This window comes from Buteo buteo, chromosome 18 (assembly GCF_964188355.1).
Source record: "Buteo buteo chromosome 18, bButBut1.hap1.1, whole genome shotgun sequence".
In the NCBI taxonomy this organism is placed as follows: domain Eukaryota; kingdom Metazoa; phylum Chordata; class Aves; order Accipitriformes; family Accipitridae; genus Buteo; species Buteo buteo.
In genome coordinates, this window is record NC_134188.1 from 17,896,279 (window position 1) to 17,912,443 (window position 16,165).

A 16,165-nucleotide genomic window follows, 5' to 3' on the forward strand; every position below is an offset into this window, starting at 1 on the left:
TGAATGGCAACATGTGGTATTCCAAGACAACAAGGCATTCAGAACTCCTGTAACCTGCTAATGACCTCTCATTGTCTCAGACCGATTTTTACTATTCATTCTTGTTCTGTCATTCTGTCTGTGTGTTCAGGCTAAAACTGAAACTCAGGGGTACAATTAGTAGTAAACATTTAGATACCTGCCAAATGACTCCCATTTTTAGAGTTTTCTTCCAGACTTCTAAAGTGTTGGAAATACAGGAGTTGTGAAACATGGCCAGACGTGTTCTTTCTAAACCCTTGGAGCATCTCATCGATAGCAATGAGAAATATATCAGGGGAAGATACACAATCACCTTGATAGGCCTGCAAAAACCACCATTTGTCCCCCTTACCTCTTTCTCCCCTGCCCACTGACAACCGTAGCCGGTCCCCATGAACCATAGACTGGTTTGAACCTTGGTGTTTAGTATTTCACATCCCCTTCTAAATATTTTATCATCACCTTTCGTAAGTCAGGATCTTCCCATTTCCAAACAAGTGCTCAGTCCCTCTTTAGATCTTGCTGAGCTCTGGATCTGTCATGTAGTTCCTTAGACTCTATCCACATTGGAAGACAAAGTTTATCATTTCATTGGGGTTGAATTTACTGCTGTTCAAGTTTGCTAAATGCCTTCTTGATCTGCAGTTAATGTTAGAGTCTTATTATAGAAACTTTCATAATTTTCTGTTTTGTTTGTCCCTTCTATTGTCCGTTCTCTTCATAGGAGTATCTTCAAAGCTCTTAAATCATTGCTGTTACTTGTCTCCAAAACCCTCTAAATTTTTGCCTGTTCTGCTCATATAGGTCAAACTATTGGTGGGGTGCACTTGGCCTGTCCTGACCCTCCATGTTTAAGCTGAAGGTTTTGGAAATGGCTATTAAGTGTACTGCTTTTACTTTATGTCCTTCTTAATGGGGTGAATGTGCATGATGGGGAGAGGCAGGAGGAAGATGCTAATACAGGTCAAACCCAGCCATCAAGCAAGTGCAGCAACCTTGTTAGAGACGTTCTCTTACCACAGGCCTGGATTTGATCCTAAATATCACTTCTCCATTGAAGTTTTTGGCAGAGTATCAGGATTCCTTCCTCCTAACAAGAAGCCATTTTTCCAGTTGCTCATTAAGAGTCTTAGTTGATGCAGTGATGGAAGGCAGTTCTGATTGAAGCAGGCCCTCCTTGTCCTGGCTGATAGAGTCTGGTCCTGGAAGCATGACTGGGTAATATACTGAAGGGATCTTTTTTTTCCAATTGACAAGTGATGACTGTATCTCCTGTGAACTGTAACTTACTCTGCAGAAGACCTCAAGGCCAAACAGTTGGCGTGAGTGTCCTGTGCGACACGTTGATTTGCGGGAAGGGAGAAACAGCCTGAATATTTCCTTATTTTCCAAGGCTGGATGGATGGCTTCTGTCTTCCTCCATTGATTGAACTTTTGATACAGAGTGCTGCAGAGGAGATGATAGGTGCTTAGACAAGTAATAAAAGCCCATGTGTGGGCATGGATATGTGCTTTAATGAAGCTACACACCCTTCGCGCAGCCAGTTTGGAAGCGATGCTGGGCAGAAAACCAGGACCAGACTGCTCTCGGCGGGCTTTCCTTAGGTAAAATCTGCTATGCTATTGATCTCTAAAAGGCAAATCAAATAACATCAGCCACGTTTTTAAAGATTAGGAGCTTCCTGTGCAAGACAGTATGTGTTTTTAATACTTTAAGCTGACTTACGAAACTGGTAAACAATGTGGAGGGTGGTGTTGGATGACCTCTTTTACATGCCCAATCATCTTGTCAACATTTATAATGCATTTGATATTTCCTTCTCATCAGGATAGGACCAGCTAAGCAGTCGCATTTCCCAAAGCTCAGGTTGCATTATGCTTTGTTCCACATTTCATGGTAATAAACGTTGACATAAATTTCTGTAGATTTTGCATAAAGTGATTGTTAATTTATTCATGGTTGAAAAGGATCTTAAAAACAAAAAGAAAAAAGAAGAATAGAAAAGACTTCTCCAGAAGACAAATACACAGCTTGCAGGATAAGAAATACAGATCTTTCATGCCTATTTGTTTTGCACACAGTAGTGACTGCTACATTCTGATTAGCAATCTTGACCTAGTTAAAGTGCTATTGTTTCTCTGTGTTCCTATTCTTCTAAAAGACTGTGGCTAGACATGATATTTTATAATCCATCAGATGTAAAATATGCATAAAAAATATAATTATTGTGCTTCAGCAACTTGGACCAAAGCCCTGACGTTATATTTCTAGGCAGTACACTGTGCATAATATGGATGCATTTTTAGGTTGGTATGTTCAGTTGGCAAGGTATGCAATTTTTCCATAAGCCCAGGTAAATTGTGGGATTTCTAACATACTGATTACTATTCCAGCCTTGTTCCCAGCTAATGAGAATTAAGTGGATACTTGTCAGCTCAGGAACATCCTTATTTGTTACTATAAATTCACTTTTAGTGGCACTTATTACAGTAAACAGGGAGAAAAACTTGTGTTGCCTCTCAATCAGCATTATTATTGTCAGCGGTGTTTATGCCTAAGGATCAACCAGAGCTAGGACACGGTGCAAGAGGCCCTGTATAGACACCGAGCATCTTCCCAAAGAGCTTATGATCAGAAAGGCAGGGGTGGGAGATGAGAAGGTTTGGGATGTGTAGAGCAAAAACCTTATGGCAGCAACCCTTGCTCCTTGTGATCGGAGTGGTCTCAGGAGCTGGTTAGCCAAATGGGAGAGGAGCGAGGCGGGGTGGAGGTGTGCTGCCTCGAGCTGCCACGCTCACCCACAGCGTTGGGCCGAAGGCACATGCACCTCCTCCTCCTCCTCACTGCTCAGAGGGAGAGCTTGGTCCCCTTTCTGTGGACGCCGAGCAGGCGGGAGGAGGCGCCTGGAGCTGAGCCTGTGCAAACCGGGCTGGAGTGGGAAACAGCATCTGCCACTCTTGCGCAGCTCTTTGCAACCACGGTAGGACTGCCCTGACCCAGCCAGGGTGCTGTGCGGTGCTGTGAGGACACACCAGCTCTCTGCGCTGCTCCCCGTTGTGCGGCGTGCCCAGGGCCTCCGCTCTGTCACTCAGTCCCGCATGAAAAATTAATGTTGTTTCCAAGATCGGCATCATCCAGCAGATTGGACTTTCTGAACCTGGAGTGCTAAAATCTCTCTGAAGACAACTGTCACGCTTGCATTCTCATCCATGTCAGGTAGAAGTTGCAAATGAAGACAGAAGATTAAAAATAAACGTCCTGTTGCTGTGCAGAGAAAGTGCAGAGCAGAGAGCCTGGGGAGAGGTGCTCAGGAGAGGACCATGCTATTGAGATCTTCAGCAGAGACGTCAGGGTGAACCAGGGTGAACCCTGGGTGTGGGGAAGAGTGGGAACAGCCAGAGCCACCAGATTTCAGGAGATATGTAGAAAAAGCGGTAATGGGAGTCCTTTTGCCTGTGCCTAAAAAGTGCGTCTGTAGTCAGGAACGGGCCCTGAGGGTGCAATGTGTGATCATGGCGTTAGGAGCTGTGGTGGCCCCGGAGGGGGCAGCTCAGGGCAGTGCCCCCCCTCATCCTTGTGCCAGCCCCGGGGGTGCATCAGTGCTCTGCAGCTGGCTGTGGTGTGAGTCACCGTGGCCATCGTGTCTGGCCGAAGGGGTAAGAAAACGAGGAGAGGGGCTCCCGGTCCTCCTGCACGCTGGGGAGATGCTTGCAGCAGGGAGGCTCCGCACTGGTGCACCCCAGTCCCTGCCTGGAGAGAGGGTCCCCAGCTCAGCTCCGCTCTGGACGCTGCAGGAGGTGGCACTGCAGCAGGCTGGCAGCAAACGCTGCGATCCACCCTTTAGAAAATGAGAGCTGCTGTCATTCAGGATCAGGCCCCAAGTCCCAGGGCTGGCTCGCTGGGTCCAGCCCTGGGATGCAAAGGTGCTTTCACAGCATAAATAAGAAGTAGCATTCAGCATGTTTTCCTCCTTTGGAATGAACTCTCTTTTTTTTTTTTTTTTTTTTTTGGCCACTTTCATTGTTTGAATATTTTCTGTATTTTTCATGTAATTCCTTTAACCCTTCCCCTCTCCAGATACATGAAGGATTCTGTTTACAGCGCAGTCATAGATACAGTCAGCACATATTGTGAGACAGTCTAGGGGTTCCAAAAGGGACCTTTTAAAGTGGATTTGTCTGCTGCTTCTATATTAAAAGCATAAAATCCAAAGCTGCTTTTTTAACATCAGAAGTATTACTCCACATGAATCACCAACACTGCCGTGCTGCCTGCTTCACAAACAAAGTGTGATAATCGCTTGGGGTTTAAGTTAGCAGCACGTTACGAGTTTTGTCCCTGTTGTTCCACCACACAAGCTAAAAAAGCTGCAGACCTTAGTAGGAAAATGTGAGAGATGGGAGAACAGAGATGGCAGGAGATACTTCCTTTTACATCTTCAGCTAACAAGGTTTAGTAGAGACTTAAAACTATCACACTCTGATATTTTCTCTGTAGTTTGCTTGGAGCATTTTGGTGGCTTGGTCCAGTCTTAAATGTCTAGCTATAAACATTTTGAGATGACAGTCAGATATGTTACTAACATTTCTGTACCAGGCCAGGGATGGGTTGCACTGGGAAATGAATTTTTTGGGAGATCTGCAGGCACTATGGAGATACTTGGGCAAGTCAGAGCAACGGGCTGTTTTACCTGTCCTGAGAGCTGTGAAACTCAAGACTGCTGGATGGTTAACCTAGGACTTGTGTCAAGCGCTGTGCTCCTACACATTGTTAAATGAAATAAAAAGTAAATTCTAGAGGAAGTCCAACTGAAGAAGCTGCATGGAGTGCACAAAGAATAAGACTTTCAATGAAAGTGAAACCAGATAGTCCTTATAATTTCCTGCTGCCACAGACAAATTCTTTTCTTGTCCATATTGGACAGTCCCTTTGGAAAGGAATACAAGGTGAATGCACATGGGTAATGTCAGAAATGGATCAAAGATGTGATAAAAATATTGTTAAATATGGATATTTTGGAGAAAACAATCTCTTAAATTTCTTATTGACAAATTGTACTTTTGCACCAAGTAAGTTTTTGTTTCCATTTTCTGAAAAAACTTTTGAGCCAGAAAAAATAATCCATTTTCATGAAAGTCCTCTAGTTTTACATTTAGTAAAAAATTTCAACCAAAAGAAAGGTGAAGAAAAAGCCTTTTTTTTTTTTTTTTTTTTTTCCCAAAAGAGAAATGATTTGATACCAGATTTTGATGAGCCCTAATTATTAACTTGATGGAACTCCTGCTGATTTGGCCTGGTGTCAGGGAGAATTAGAGAAGAAGCTGCCTCTCTTAAATCCCTTTTACAACTCAGAATAAGTTTTCAATAGAAATTAATTGTCCCTCTGCACAGGACGTGGTCACACTGGGTCGTTTAGACCAAGTCATCTCTAGAGTTTTGCCCTCTGCTGTTAACGTCCCTGATCAGCTCGGCCAGTAACAGCACTGCGCTATCTTGTGAACGTGATCTCCAGAGGCTTAGCCCGTGCAGTTTTAACTTCAGAAAATCAGTGCATCCAGCACTCCCTCGCTGTAAGTGCGTGAACTCATGCTGACTCACCAGAGCCTGCTCAGCAAAAGGTCTTACAATAACACGGGCTGCCAGGAACTGCATGTACTCTTTGGTGGTTGGTGCAGGGCTGCCCACCTATCTGTGGGATGGAGCGGTGCATGGAGGGCTTCCTCCTCTCCTGCTTACTGTCGTGTCACTCATTTCCCATCACGGAGCCTTTCAGTATTACACACTTCAAGCAGTTTGAGATGTGTAATCGTGAGCCTGTTTGATCTGAGGAATGTGCCTGTGTGTTATAGGAACTTTTGCTTTACGTTTACTGACCCAAATCAATCCTGGCTTGCAAATTGGAAGAGATGGAGCTTGAAATCTGGCAAGCTCTTTTTTTACCCCCTGGAGAGTCTGTGCTTTGCTTGGGGAAAAAGAGCTCGAGTACTGGCTTTCAATCAGTAGTTGAAAAATGGAATTGCTAGAAAACTGCAAAGATTTGAGTAATCGAACTCTGCTCCGTTCCCTTCTGAAAAAAACCCAGGCATAGTGCTGGGGCAGCAGTGCCCCGAGAAGGCAGCGGTCAGGTGGAATAGCAAGACAGAGAGGCTGGTGGTGGACACTGCTCCTCTCACCGAACAAACACAGACCGGTCCCCCACAAACCACCCGGACACCTAATTGGTAACAGCTCAGTGCGAGGAGGGAGAGGGGGCTTCACCCCTGTGGGCTGCCGCATCCTTCCCGTGCTCTCGCCCTCCACATCCCAAACTCGTGGGGTTGAGGAAAGCAGGACTTTTCACCAGCCTCAGTGAAGTCCCCCGAGAGTCCCCTGCACCTTTGCAGCCTCGCTGGCTCTCATTACTGCTTTAAGGTGGGGACATCTATTGACCAAGGTGTTGTCAGCATTCGGAGGGCAATGTTTGCAAGGTTTGGGGGAGATGTGATAAGCCAGCAGTTGTTACTTCTTCTTTAGAAATGCATGGTGCCTTCTTTGGTGGGCACTTTAGCAGAGCAGGTGTCATGAAGCCAGGAGTCCTCCAGCTCATGTCGAGGGAGGGAGCGCTTGGTTAAGGGATGTGTCTGGAGGTCGTGGTGCTCTCCCTGGCTCTGCTGCTGACTTGTGCGTGTCACCAGGAGAACCACTTCACAGCTCACCCCTGTCTGCTAGCAGCTAGCTCAAATGCAGAAGAAAAGCAGCTGCTACGTACAGCACGGTGCAACACCTGCGTTTTTAATTGTATCAGAAAGCCTGGTGCAGGTGCTCTGAAAATGTGAAGACATTTTAAACAGCTCCCTCTGATTCAAAATGTCAAGCAAAAGCAAAATTAACTCAGAAAGGCATATTAACTGCATAAAGCATATACATATGCAGAGGATATATTTTTCATTATCTGTTCAGCCTTTCTGTCAGCAGAACATCTGAAAGAAAGACGTGCTGCCAAGTCATGTATTCTGATAACATGGGGACTTCCCCATTTCCTGGGAAGATGAGTTTGGGGGCACAAGAATGATTTCTAATAAACACACTGACAGCAAAACTGATGGGAAAAGGAAGTGCAGCTTACCTTTTTTTTTTTTGCAAAGGAAAGTACAGTGACTCATGTGTTAGAAGGAACACACTAACCAAAGACAGTCTGTGCACTTTGCAAGTGACCACCCAAAACTCCCCGCCTGGGGACACCTAATGACAATTAGTTACTCTTGAAGGCACAAGGTCTGTGGACTTGTACAACTAGGCACCAACATGTCTGTCATTATGAAGTGAAAACATGAATCTGTGATTCAAAAGCTATGCTGGAAACTTAACTTGAGAGATGAGATGAGATTTTCGGTGTCAGAGAGAGAAGTTACAAGCTTTATTTTTGAGGGCTAAACTTAGTGACCTGCTGATGCAATGGAAGGATAGGTGGGTACGGAGGAAATATGTATTTGTTACTTGAGCTCTTCCCAAGCAACTCGCTGGTATTCACACCAGGATAAAAGTGTTCACGCCTGGAGATATCTGGGAAGAGCTCTTACCTATAGATAAGCCTGGAGTTGAGGGGGATGGGGGCCACAACAGAGTATTGTGTGCCCACGGACTTCTGTACATGAAACAGCATGATACAAATAATGTGATTGGAAGATTTCATGAATCATCCTTCCTCACCTAACTGGAAAATCAGAGTTCTCAGTGTTCCCTCTGCCCATCACAGCCTCCCAAGGTATCACAGTTTGTACAGGCACCGTTTTCTCACTGGCACACACAGGTATTTGTCAGATAAGATTGTCCTGTTGCCTCCGAGGCCGGTGCACTTCTGCTCAGGCACGGAAAGGCAGAAGATGAGCCATGTTTCCCTGCGGGGTTTCCTGACATTGCTCACAGCTGAAACGGCGACAGCGTTGTGTGTCGACTGAGCGAGGACCGCATGAGTGTGTGTTCGCTGCTTGGTGTGTGCACCTTTAATGTACAGAGCTAAAGATATGACAGCTGCACTTGTTTAAAAGTGATCTGTTCTTTTATGAATCGTCTTCAGATTAACTCTACTTGAGGGTATCTGCACCTTACTTGAGGGCATATGCACCAAGCCCAAACTTTTCAGCTTGTGGGACTACATCTTTGTTTTGTGTGCGCGGGGTGGGAATTTGTGTGTACAACCATGGCAGATGAGTGTAGATCAGGTGGACAGAGCCGTGAACGTCTTTTCCTTCGGTGGGCCCACAGGGCTTGTGAGCAGATGAAAGTATCGCTGTAAGTATTCAAGGAAAAGGAAATAGACTTACAGTTCTCAGAGCAGTGTTGCGTGGACTGTGTGTTTTATGGCAGATGTTTCAGGACATAAACAATTAGGGCTTAATGTATTAATAGACATCTCTGGAAAATAATCCAGCAGTACATCATGGGCCAAACCCTTGGCTGACATAACCTGACGTGGCTCCAGTGGCTTCATTTTCAGTTTTGAACAAGTTAACATCTAACATCTTTATCATACACATCTCTGGCCCGTATAAACCTATGTGAGATTGGGATGCCTGGATCTTGCGTGTGCCTTTAAAATGTCTCCTAGGACCTTTGGACTCTACAGCAGTCAAAAATGGTCTTTGGATCACATACCAAAATCATGAGAGTAAAATCCTGCAGCCCTGGATAGGCACAAGGGCAGATTTCATGACTGCATTAGTCTCTGCTATCTAAAAATACTTTCAGTCTGTCTGGCACAGTTAGATGGGAGCAAATCTGGGGCAGATACGCCCTAGGCTTTGCCAGCTACAGGTCTGGCCACATCCCTCCACTCACACCCGTGGGGGAAAGGTCTGTGATCAACAGGAGGCAGCAGTGCTTGAAAAATGCTGGTGGCTACAAGGACAGGGGTGGTGGCAGGGAGATGCCTCACTTACAACATATTTTCCTACAGTTCTGCATATTTTCATTGACTGAGAAAGCATAGAGTAGCTTTCTGTACTAAGCAATGCTTACTTGCCTGTTGCCTTTCAAGATCCTTCTAGCAAGCAGACTACAGATTGTTTCTTCAGTGTCATCTAATGGTAATATTTTTTTTTTGTCTCTGCTTCTTTCAGCTCCAAGGCTCCTTGAAGAGAAAGTTGGTGGTAAATCTGTCGCCTGTCAACAACAAGAGGCCTAATGGTGTTTCAGAGAGCTCTTTCCTTGACATTAAGAGGATAAGAGTGGGTGATAATATCTCAGTGGGACAAGGTGGACAACATGTTAACAATTGCCAAAGCCAGTCAATGTCAGGAACTATGTCTGTGGGGCAAGGACCACAAAGAAAGGCCAGCAACCTAGCAAACAATACACATGCTAGTGGGAATGGCATGTTTAACATGACTTTGAAAGAGGTAAAGAAAGAACCAGGAGAAACGATGTCCTGCAGCAAACACTTAGATGGCCAGATGTCCCATGAGAACATGTTCCCTAACAGATATGGGGAAGACTCGTGGGAACAAATGATGGATCTGGAGCTTCAGGAACTATTTAATGAACTGACTAACATATCAGTGCCGCCAATGAGTGATCTTGAGCTAGAGAATATGATAAATGCCACGATAAAACAAGACGAGCCATTCAACATTGACCTTGGGCAGCAGAGCCAGAGGGGACCTGTGAGATCTCTGCAGATGGATAAGATGGTGATAAAAAGTGAATATGCACCAGGCATGAATCAAGCTCCTGTGGGCTCCCCGCAGATGAGGCCTTCTTCTACAGGTCCAGCCTTCACTATGGCCACCACTGCCATGTCCACCTCTTCACCCATTCCTTCGGTGCCTCAGAGTCAAACACAGGTATCACAGGTTTCTTCTGCATCCAGTCGGCCATTACCTAACTGGCAGGAGGTGTCTCATGCACAGCAGCTCAAACAGATCGCAGCCAACCGGCAGCAGCATGCCTTGATTCAGCAGCAACAGCAGCAGCAGAACCAGACAGCCAACTGGTCCAATCTGTCTCCATCAGGACCTTCCCCTGGACCCTTCGTGCAAGAGAAAATCCCCAGCCCTTCTTTTCGCCAGCAGCAGTTCAGCCCACAAAGCTCAGCAATGCTTGGGGTACCAGTGAATGGAAACCAGTCGAAAGGGATGAACAACTACGTTTATAAACCAACCACTCCCCAGAGCAATCCCATGGACATAATCATGCAACAGAAGCCTCAGGACCTCAACAGAAACTTTATCAGCAGCGCTCAGCCACCACTAGAGCAGCATCATGGCAACACGAAGCCTTTGTTTCACTTTAACTCAGAGCAAACAAACCAGCAGATGCCTTCAGTTTTGGGCTCCCAAAACAAGCCTGCCCTTCTGCACTACACGCAGCAGGCACAGGGTTCAGCCCCCGTGCAACAGCCACAGCCACAGCAGCAACAACAGCCGCAGCCGCAACCTGCTCAACCTCTCCCAAACCATTCTCTTCAAAGGCCACCTAATGTACCCCTAGCAATGCAGCAAAAAATGATGCTTCAGAAAATGCAGCAAAGCCAGCAAATCTCAGGTTTGCAGTATCCAGTCTCTCAGCAGCATAGACAGGTAAGGCAAATTCCTCCTTATTTGTTACAGAATCATTCTGGTCTGATTAGTAAAAAGGCTTTTCCAGTCTGGCCTCATTCCTCCAAGAGATGTGTACTGGTGGCAGATAATGACCATCTCAGCACATACTTCCACAGAGCTGGTGATGGCACGTTTAGTGCCTATTCAGGTATATCATGGATGCACATTTATAAGAATTTCAAGAAAAACATGTTTGTAACACTTTTTTCTTAACTCAATAGAGTGAATATGTCACTGCTATATATTATGTAGATAGTTGTCAGAAATTTGAAATAGTAGGGCAGATGCAAGCTTATTTTGGACCCCTATCTAAGTTTTCTAGCTTACAAAAATTTAGGCCCTTTTGAATGGCAAAATTTTAATGAATTCCTATGTTATCTCAGATAATGTATTTTACAACGTTAACTTTTATGCCATCATTTTCCTTGGGGAGGCAGGATTAGGAAATTCTGGTTTTAGATATCTTTTGACTGACATGACAAAAATACTGTTTGCACATTTGTTACCTGTTTGGCAAAGAAAATCTAAGACTTATCTGTGAGCTTTATAAACACCCAGCACACTTCTGGGAATATTCTGCGGATAAAATACATGCTTAGATATGAAGGTGAAGGTTGCCACAGATAAATCTACAATTATAAACCACATGGCCAGCTTCCACTGTGTTATCATGAAACAGTGCTCTGACAAAATCAGTTGTTATAGCTCAGTTATGCTATGTCAAGTCACTGTACACCAGGATCCCAAATTTCAGACCTGCCAATTGAAGTTTGACTATGTAACCTCACTGTACCCTAGAAACCAGGAGCAAAACAAGTAAAACATATTTCACCTTGGGACATCTAAGCCACTCTGAGTAGTTTTGGTGGGAGTTGGGCTCAACACATTGGAAGGTATGGAATGGCAATATAGGTGTGAAGATCATTTGTGGATGTGAAAAATAGCTATAAGAAACTACTGAAAAGTGAAAGCCTAAATCTTCCATAAAGTCCCAGAGCAGCAGCATTGTGAATGAATCATTCAGAACTGGAGTTTCTTCGCCAAACTGTTTGGGTGAACAGTCTGATGTTTTGAAAAAAAGTAAATATAGTTGTATGCATGGACACCTTTCTCCTTTTAACTCTTTTAAATTCCCTGACCAACTAACCATGACTTTCTCCAACAGAAAATCCCTTAGCAAGAGGTATTAGGTGAAACCTATGGGCAGCTTTGGGTGGGGAGACGTTGCTTCGTTGGAAGATGCTGGAGAACGAGTGTTGGCACAGGTTTGCTGTTTTATGGGAGGTCTCTGCTGGCTGTTCCTCTCCTTGTCAGGCCACTGTGTGCTCTCTTCTTAGGCGCATTTCCCCATTCTCTTAATAGACTGGCAGGCAGATGAATTTTAACAGTTCCTTCATCCAGCCATGATGAAGCTTCCAGCAATCTGTCAGCACAGGGGAGACAGGCAGGACTTTTGTAAACGCTACTATTTTTCTGAAAAAACATATGCAAGGTCACATTCTGGAAAGGGATGAAAACACTGAGAGCAACTCTGCTTGAGGCAATGTTAGCTCCTTGCTCGGTGTCCTTTTGGGCTGCTGCTCAGGGAGGCAAGCCAACGAGATGGTACTTGGCAACTTGGCTGTAGTAGTACTTGCAAGATTTATCATGAGTGTGGTGGGATCTCTCACCTGTGCGGCCACAAGATCTTTTGTCTTAGGAAACTTGCCCTAAACGAACTTTGCTGAGTGCCAAACTCTAGATATTACACCAAGGAAGGAGTTTTGCCTAGCATCACAGACTTCTGCAAGTAGCTTTCTGAAGTTTCTTGTCATCTGACCACTCTCCACAGTTATGTCTGGAGGACATGGCTACCTGACCCACAGCACAGCTGAGAAGCTTAGAAGCTTTGTAGACACAGATTACAAGGCTTTTGCAGCAAGAAAGCTGTTTTTTCTGTGCTTTGAGAGATAACTGGATTTTTTTTAGAGATCCTTAGCAGTTGTTCCAAAGTTCTGCTGAAGTTCAGAAAATCGGGTAGGTCTCTCTCAGTAGAGTATTCTGTAGCTGCTGGAACAATACTTAGAAATACAATTGGTCCATAAATTGCAGAGTTTTGGAAAGGTTCAAACATAACTGTTCACCTGGCAGTATTTATGAGTTCTGTGGACTCCTTTAGTGTCTGCCTGCACAGCTGCAAGAGCCCACCAACCCCTTGGTCAGGGCCTGCTTGCCCCATAAGTCCAGTCTGAATATTAAATCAGAGTGGGAGGAGACACCACTAGTATTATCTTCCAATAAAGACAACAAAGCAACCTCGTGGGTCAACTCTTGCTGATTTTAGCAATGGGGACATCACCTCATTTAGGCTACGCAGTCTTCTTTCCTGGAGGATCATCTCCCACCTCTGAGGATTCCTACATATCATTAACAGTAATGCATGATTAATTACCAGCATTGACTAATTCAATTCACAATTAATATTTATTTTACTCATGCCCTATTTCTTCATGAGAAATCAAGGTTTGATTCTGTTTGGTATCATTCAACTCCTCCTCAGATGTGGACTGTAAGGACCATCTCAGAACTGGCTGGAATGCTTTGTAGCTGGAAATGTGAGTGCACATTCATAAAGGGCTGCTGTGACATTGCCATCAGGTAACACTGACTGGAACACTATAAATTCACATTTTTAGCTGAACCAGCTCACCCTCTGGATTTTTACTCCCCAAGCTTTAAGATCCCCAAAACCCATTTGAACTTAGCTTTATCAGCCCAAGCTGGCTAACTGGAAATGTAAGGCTTATAATTTCTCTGCTTGTCACATTCACTTTCTGTCAAATCGGAGCAAACTTGTAGTGGGATTTGCTAATTAGATGTCTTTTGCCTCTAGGGAAAAGTCATAAAAATGATGGAAATCATCTCAGTTTCCCTGAAGGTTGATCTGAATGAAGGGTTTGTTTTCTTCTCTGTTTGATTCTCCATTGTTGTGGGAAAGATTCACCTTTCCATAGTCTATCAGGATGCAACATATGCACCGTCAGGAAAAAACTCTTAGAAGTTCAACAATCTCTTTGTTTAGGGCATAATGAGAAGCTCCAAATTCTGCACAAGTTTAATCAAGTTTGCAATACTTATACAGAACCTGGGCTGATGTGGGGAAAATCTGTAACTGGGCCTGGGTAGAAGTTTGAAGTCTAACTTTCCCCTTGTAGAAAAGAAATGTAGTCCAGTCAGTGAAAGATGCTTCTGAAGTAAGACTTAAGGTTTTTGAACAAAAAACTTGATGTTTTTAATGTCTAAGAAATTCCACACATATTTTCAAAGTTTTTGATTAGCCATAAGACTTGTTCAATAAGATCCATTAGTCTTCTGTGAAGAAGTCAAAAAAACAATTAAAAGAAAGAAAAAGCCTGTATCTACTAAATAAAATACTATTCACCCCCTTCTGCTTTTGACCTAAAGCCAAATTAAACTCAAAGCTTTCAAGCTGACTTCTTCTCCAATTTTTTTTTATTCAACTTCATTGACTCAAGGGAGGGGAGAAAAGAAGTCTGAGCTCATGAGAACGGGAACTCTAATGCAGCAAGGCCACTCTATCTGCTACATGTGGGCATGGGCCCTGTTTAGCCTTGGCTTTGGGGGCAAGGGTAACAGAAGGGATCGTGAGAGCTTCAGCCCCCACTTTACATGAACAACCAGGCTCTGGAAGCATCTGTGTTGTCTATGTAGCTACAACCCATGACAGTGTTTCCTTGTACAGAGCTCAGGGCCTTGTTAGTCCTTGATTCTTTATAATCGCTTTGAGGATGGGATCATCTTCTTCTTTCTTTCTTTTCTCTTTTTTTTTTTCCCCTAAGAACTCAGGAATGTGGTGTGATTAGTTGCAGTTTGGGGCTCTTTTTGCCCTTACTTGCCCTAACTGGGGTATGCCTTAGATAATTTCCCTCACCACGTCTTAACAGGCTCCTTTTACATCCACCCAGCCTCCCTTCCTACTGAATATCGAGCAGTCCCTTCTCTGGTACCTGCTCCAAGCATGAGTGCCCCATACGTGTCTCTTGCCTCATGCTCTCCCACCGGAAGGCTTTGTATTTTGGAGCCAATGGCCCTTCAGGTGCTCCATGACCCAGGGACACAGCGTGGCTGCATTTGGCTGGAGAAAGGCCGCCGTGCGGCACTGCACCAAGGGATGTGCCACCAGCGAGGAGCTCCAGGTGCTGAGGTGACCCCCCCTTCTGTTACACCAGCCCTTCAAATGCCCAGAAAATCAGTGCTTAACTGATGTATGTGCATCGCTCTTAAATATCTCCAAGGGACAGAGATGGTATTTCAACTAACCTGGCAGCTCTGCAGAGATGCTGAGACAGATTCTCCTCATTTCCTCCAGTGTAAACCCAGGGTAATCTCATTTATTTTCAAGAGACCGTAATTGGACTTACAGCAGTATAGTAAGCAGCAGGATACAGCCTTCTACCTTTTTTTTTTTAAACATGGGCACCATATGGATTTAATAAGAAGTGTATGTTAAACTGTCAGATTGTTAGAGTGCTGTGTGAGGAAGAAGCACCAGGAGCAAAAGATCGAATGGCTTTTTTGAAAGTGCAGATATAAAAACTCTCTTGTTATCATTCACTGCTGAGCGATAACTTACACGTCTAATTTAGCCTCCGACATTTCTCAAAGAAAATGTGGCTTCTTAGGATGATTCATATCAAAACAATATTTTCCTAGACCTTTGTGTTTACCACTAAAGAAGAAAAGAAGAGCACATTTTGGTGAGGCAACCTCTCTGTTTTCAAGTGTGAAGGAATTATTTTGCAAATATTTGTGAAATGAAGAGAGAAAACCTAGAGTGGCTTGTGGTAATTGGTACAAACCAGGACTTAAATTTGACTTAGATCATAAATAACAACGATTCCAGGCTTTTGGAATCTGCAATAATAGAAACTGTTCCATAGTGTAAGAAAATAACAATGTGACCTTTCTTTCAATGCTCGCTATAAAAATAATATTTGGATGACAGCTTTTCTTGATAGCTCCATTTTGGTCGCATTCCTTCATGCAAGGGTTTCTGAATTAACTATTCTGGATAAAAACTTGAGTATGTCCCAATAACCACCATCGATTGCAGGGTCATAGCTGATTCATGAATATGAAACCAGAGAGAAAATGTCACAAGTTCCTGTACTGTCGTGGTGGACAGTTGTCTTGGTAGTGCTTTATATCATTCATGCTCAGTTTGCTGAATGATATATAGAGAGAATCACACTGTGGATGGTCAGTCCCTGAGGAAATTGTAATTCAAACGCTCAGAGACATCGCCCATTCCATAAGGTTTCTCGAACTCTTTACATAAAGTATTTACACTGGTAGAATAGTGGAATATTAGCCACCTAGGTCAAATGTTTCTGGGTCTGGGTATTTGGGAGGTGGCTGAGATAGCCCCTGTTGTCTCATTTAGACTGCTTTTTGAAGGTACTTCCCTGAAGATACCAATAAAAACCATCATTGCCCTTGCCTGGATGAGTTCTTTGCTAATGTCAGCACACTTGATGTCTTACTTACTATTTGTTAGCATTGTGAA

General features: G+C 44.1%; 1 protein-coding gene across 1 annotated transcript in view; it reads left to right on the forward strand.

Moving 5' to 3' along the window:
• Positions 1 to 16,165, forward strand: part of MAML2 (mastermind like transcriptional coactivator 2) — a 221,177-nt gene that overhangs the window by 139,816 nt on the left and 65,196 nt on the right. Inside the window, exon 2 of the mRNA XM_075050054.1 lies at positions 9,121 to 10,578. Coding sequence (XP_074906155.1) covers positions 9,121 to 10,578 — 1,458 coding nt within the window. The remainder of the gene's footprint in view (positions 1 to 9,120; positions 10,579 to 16,165) is intronic.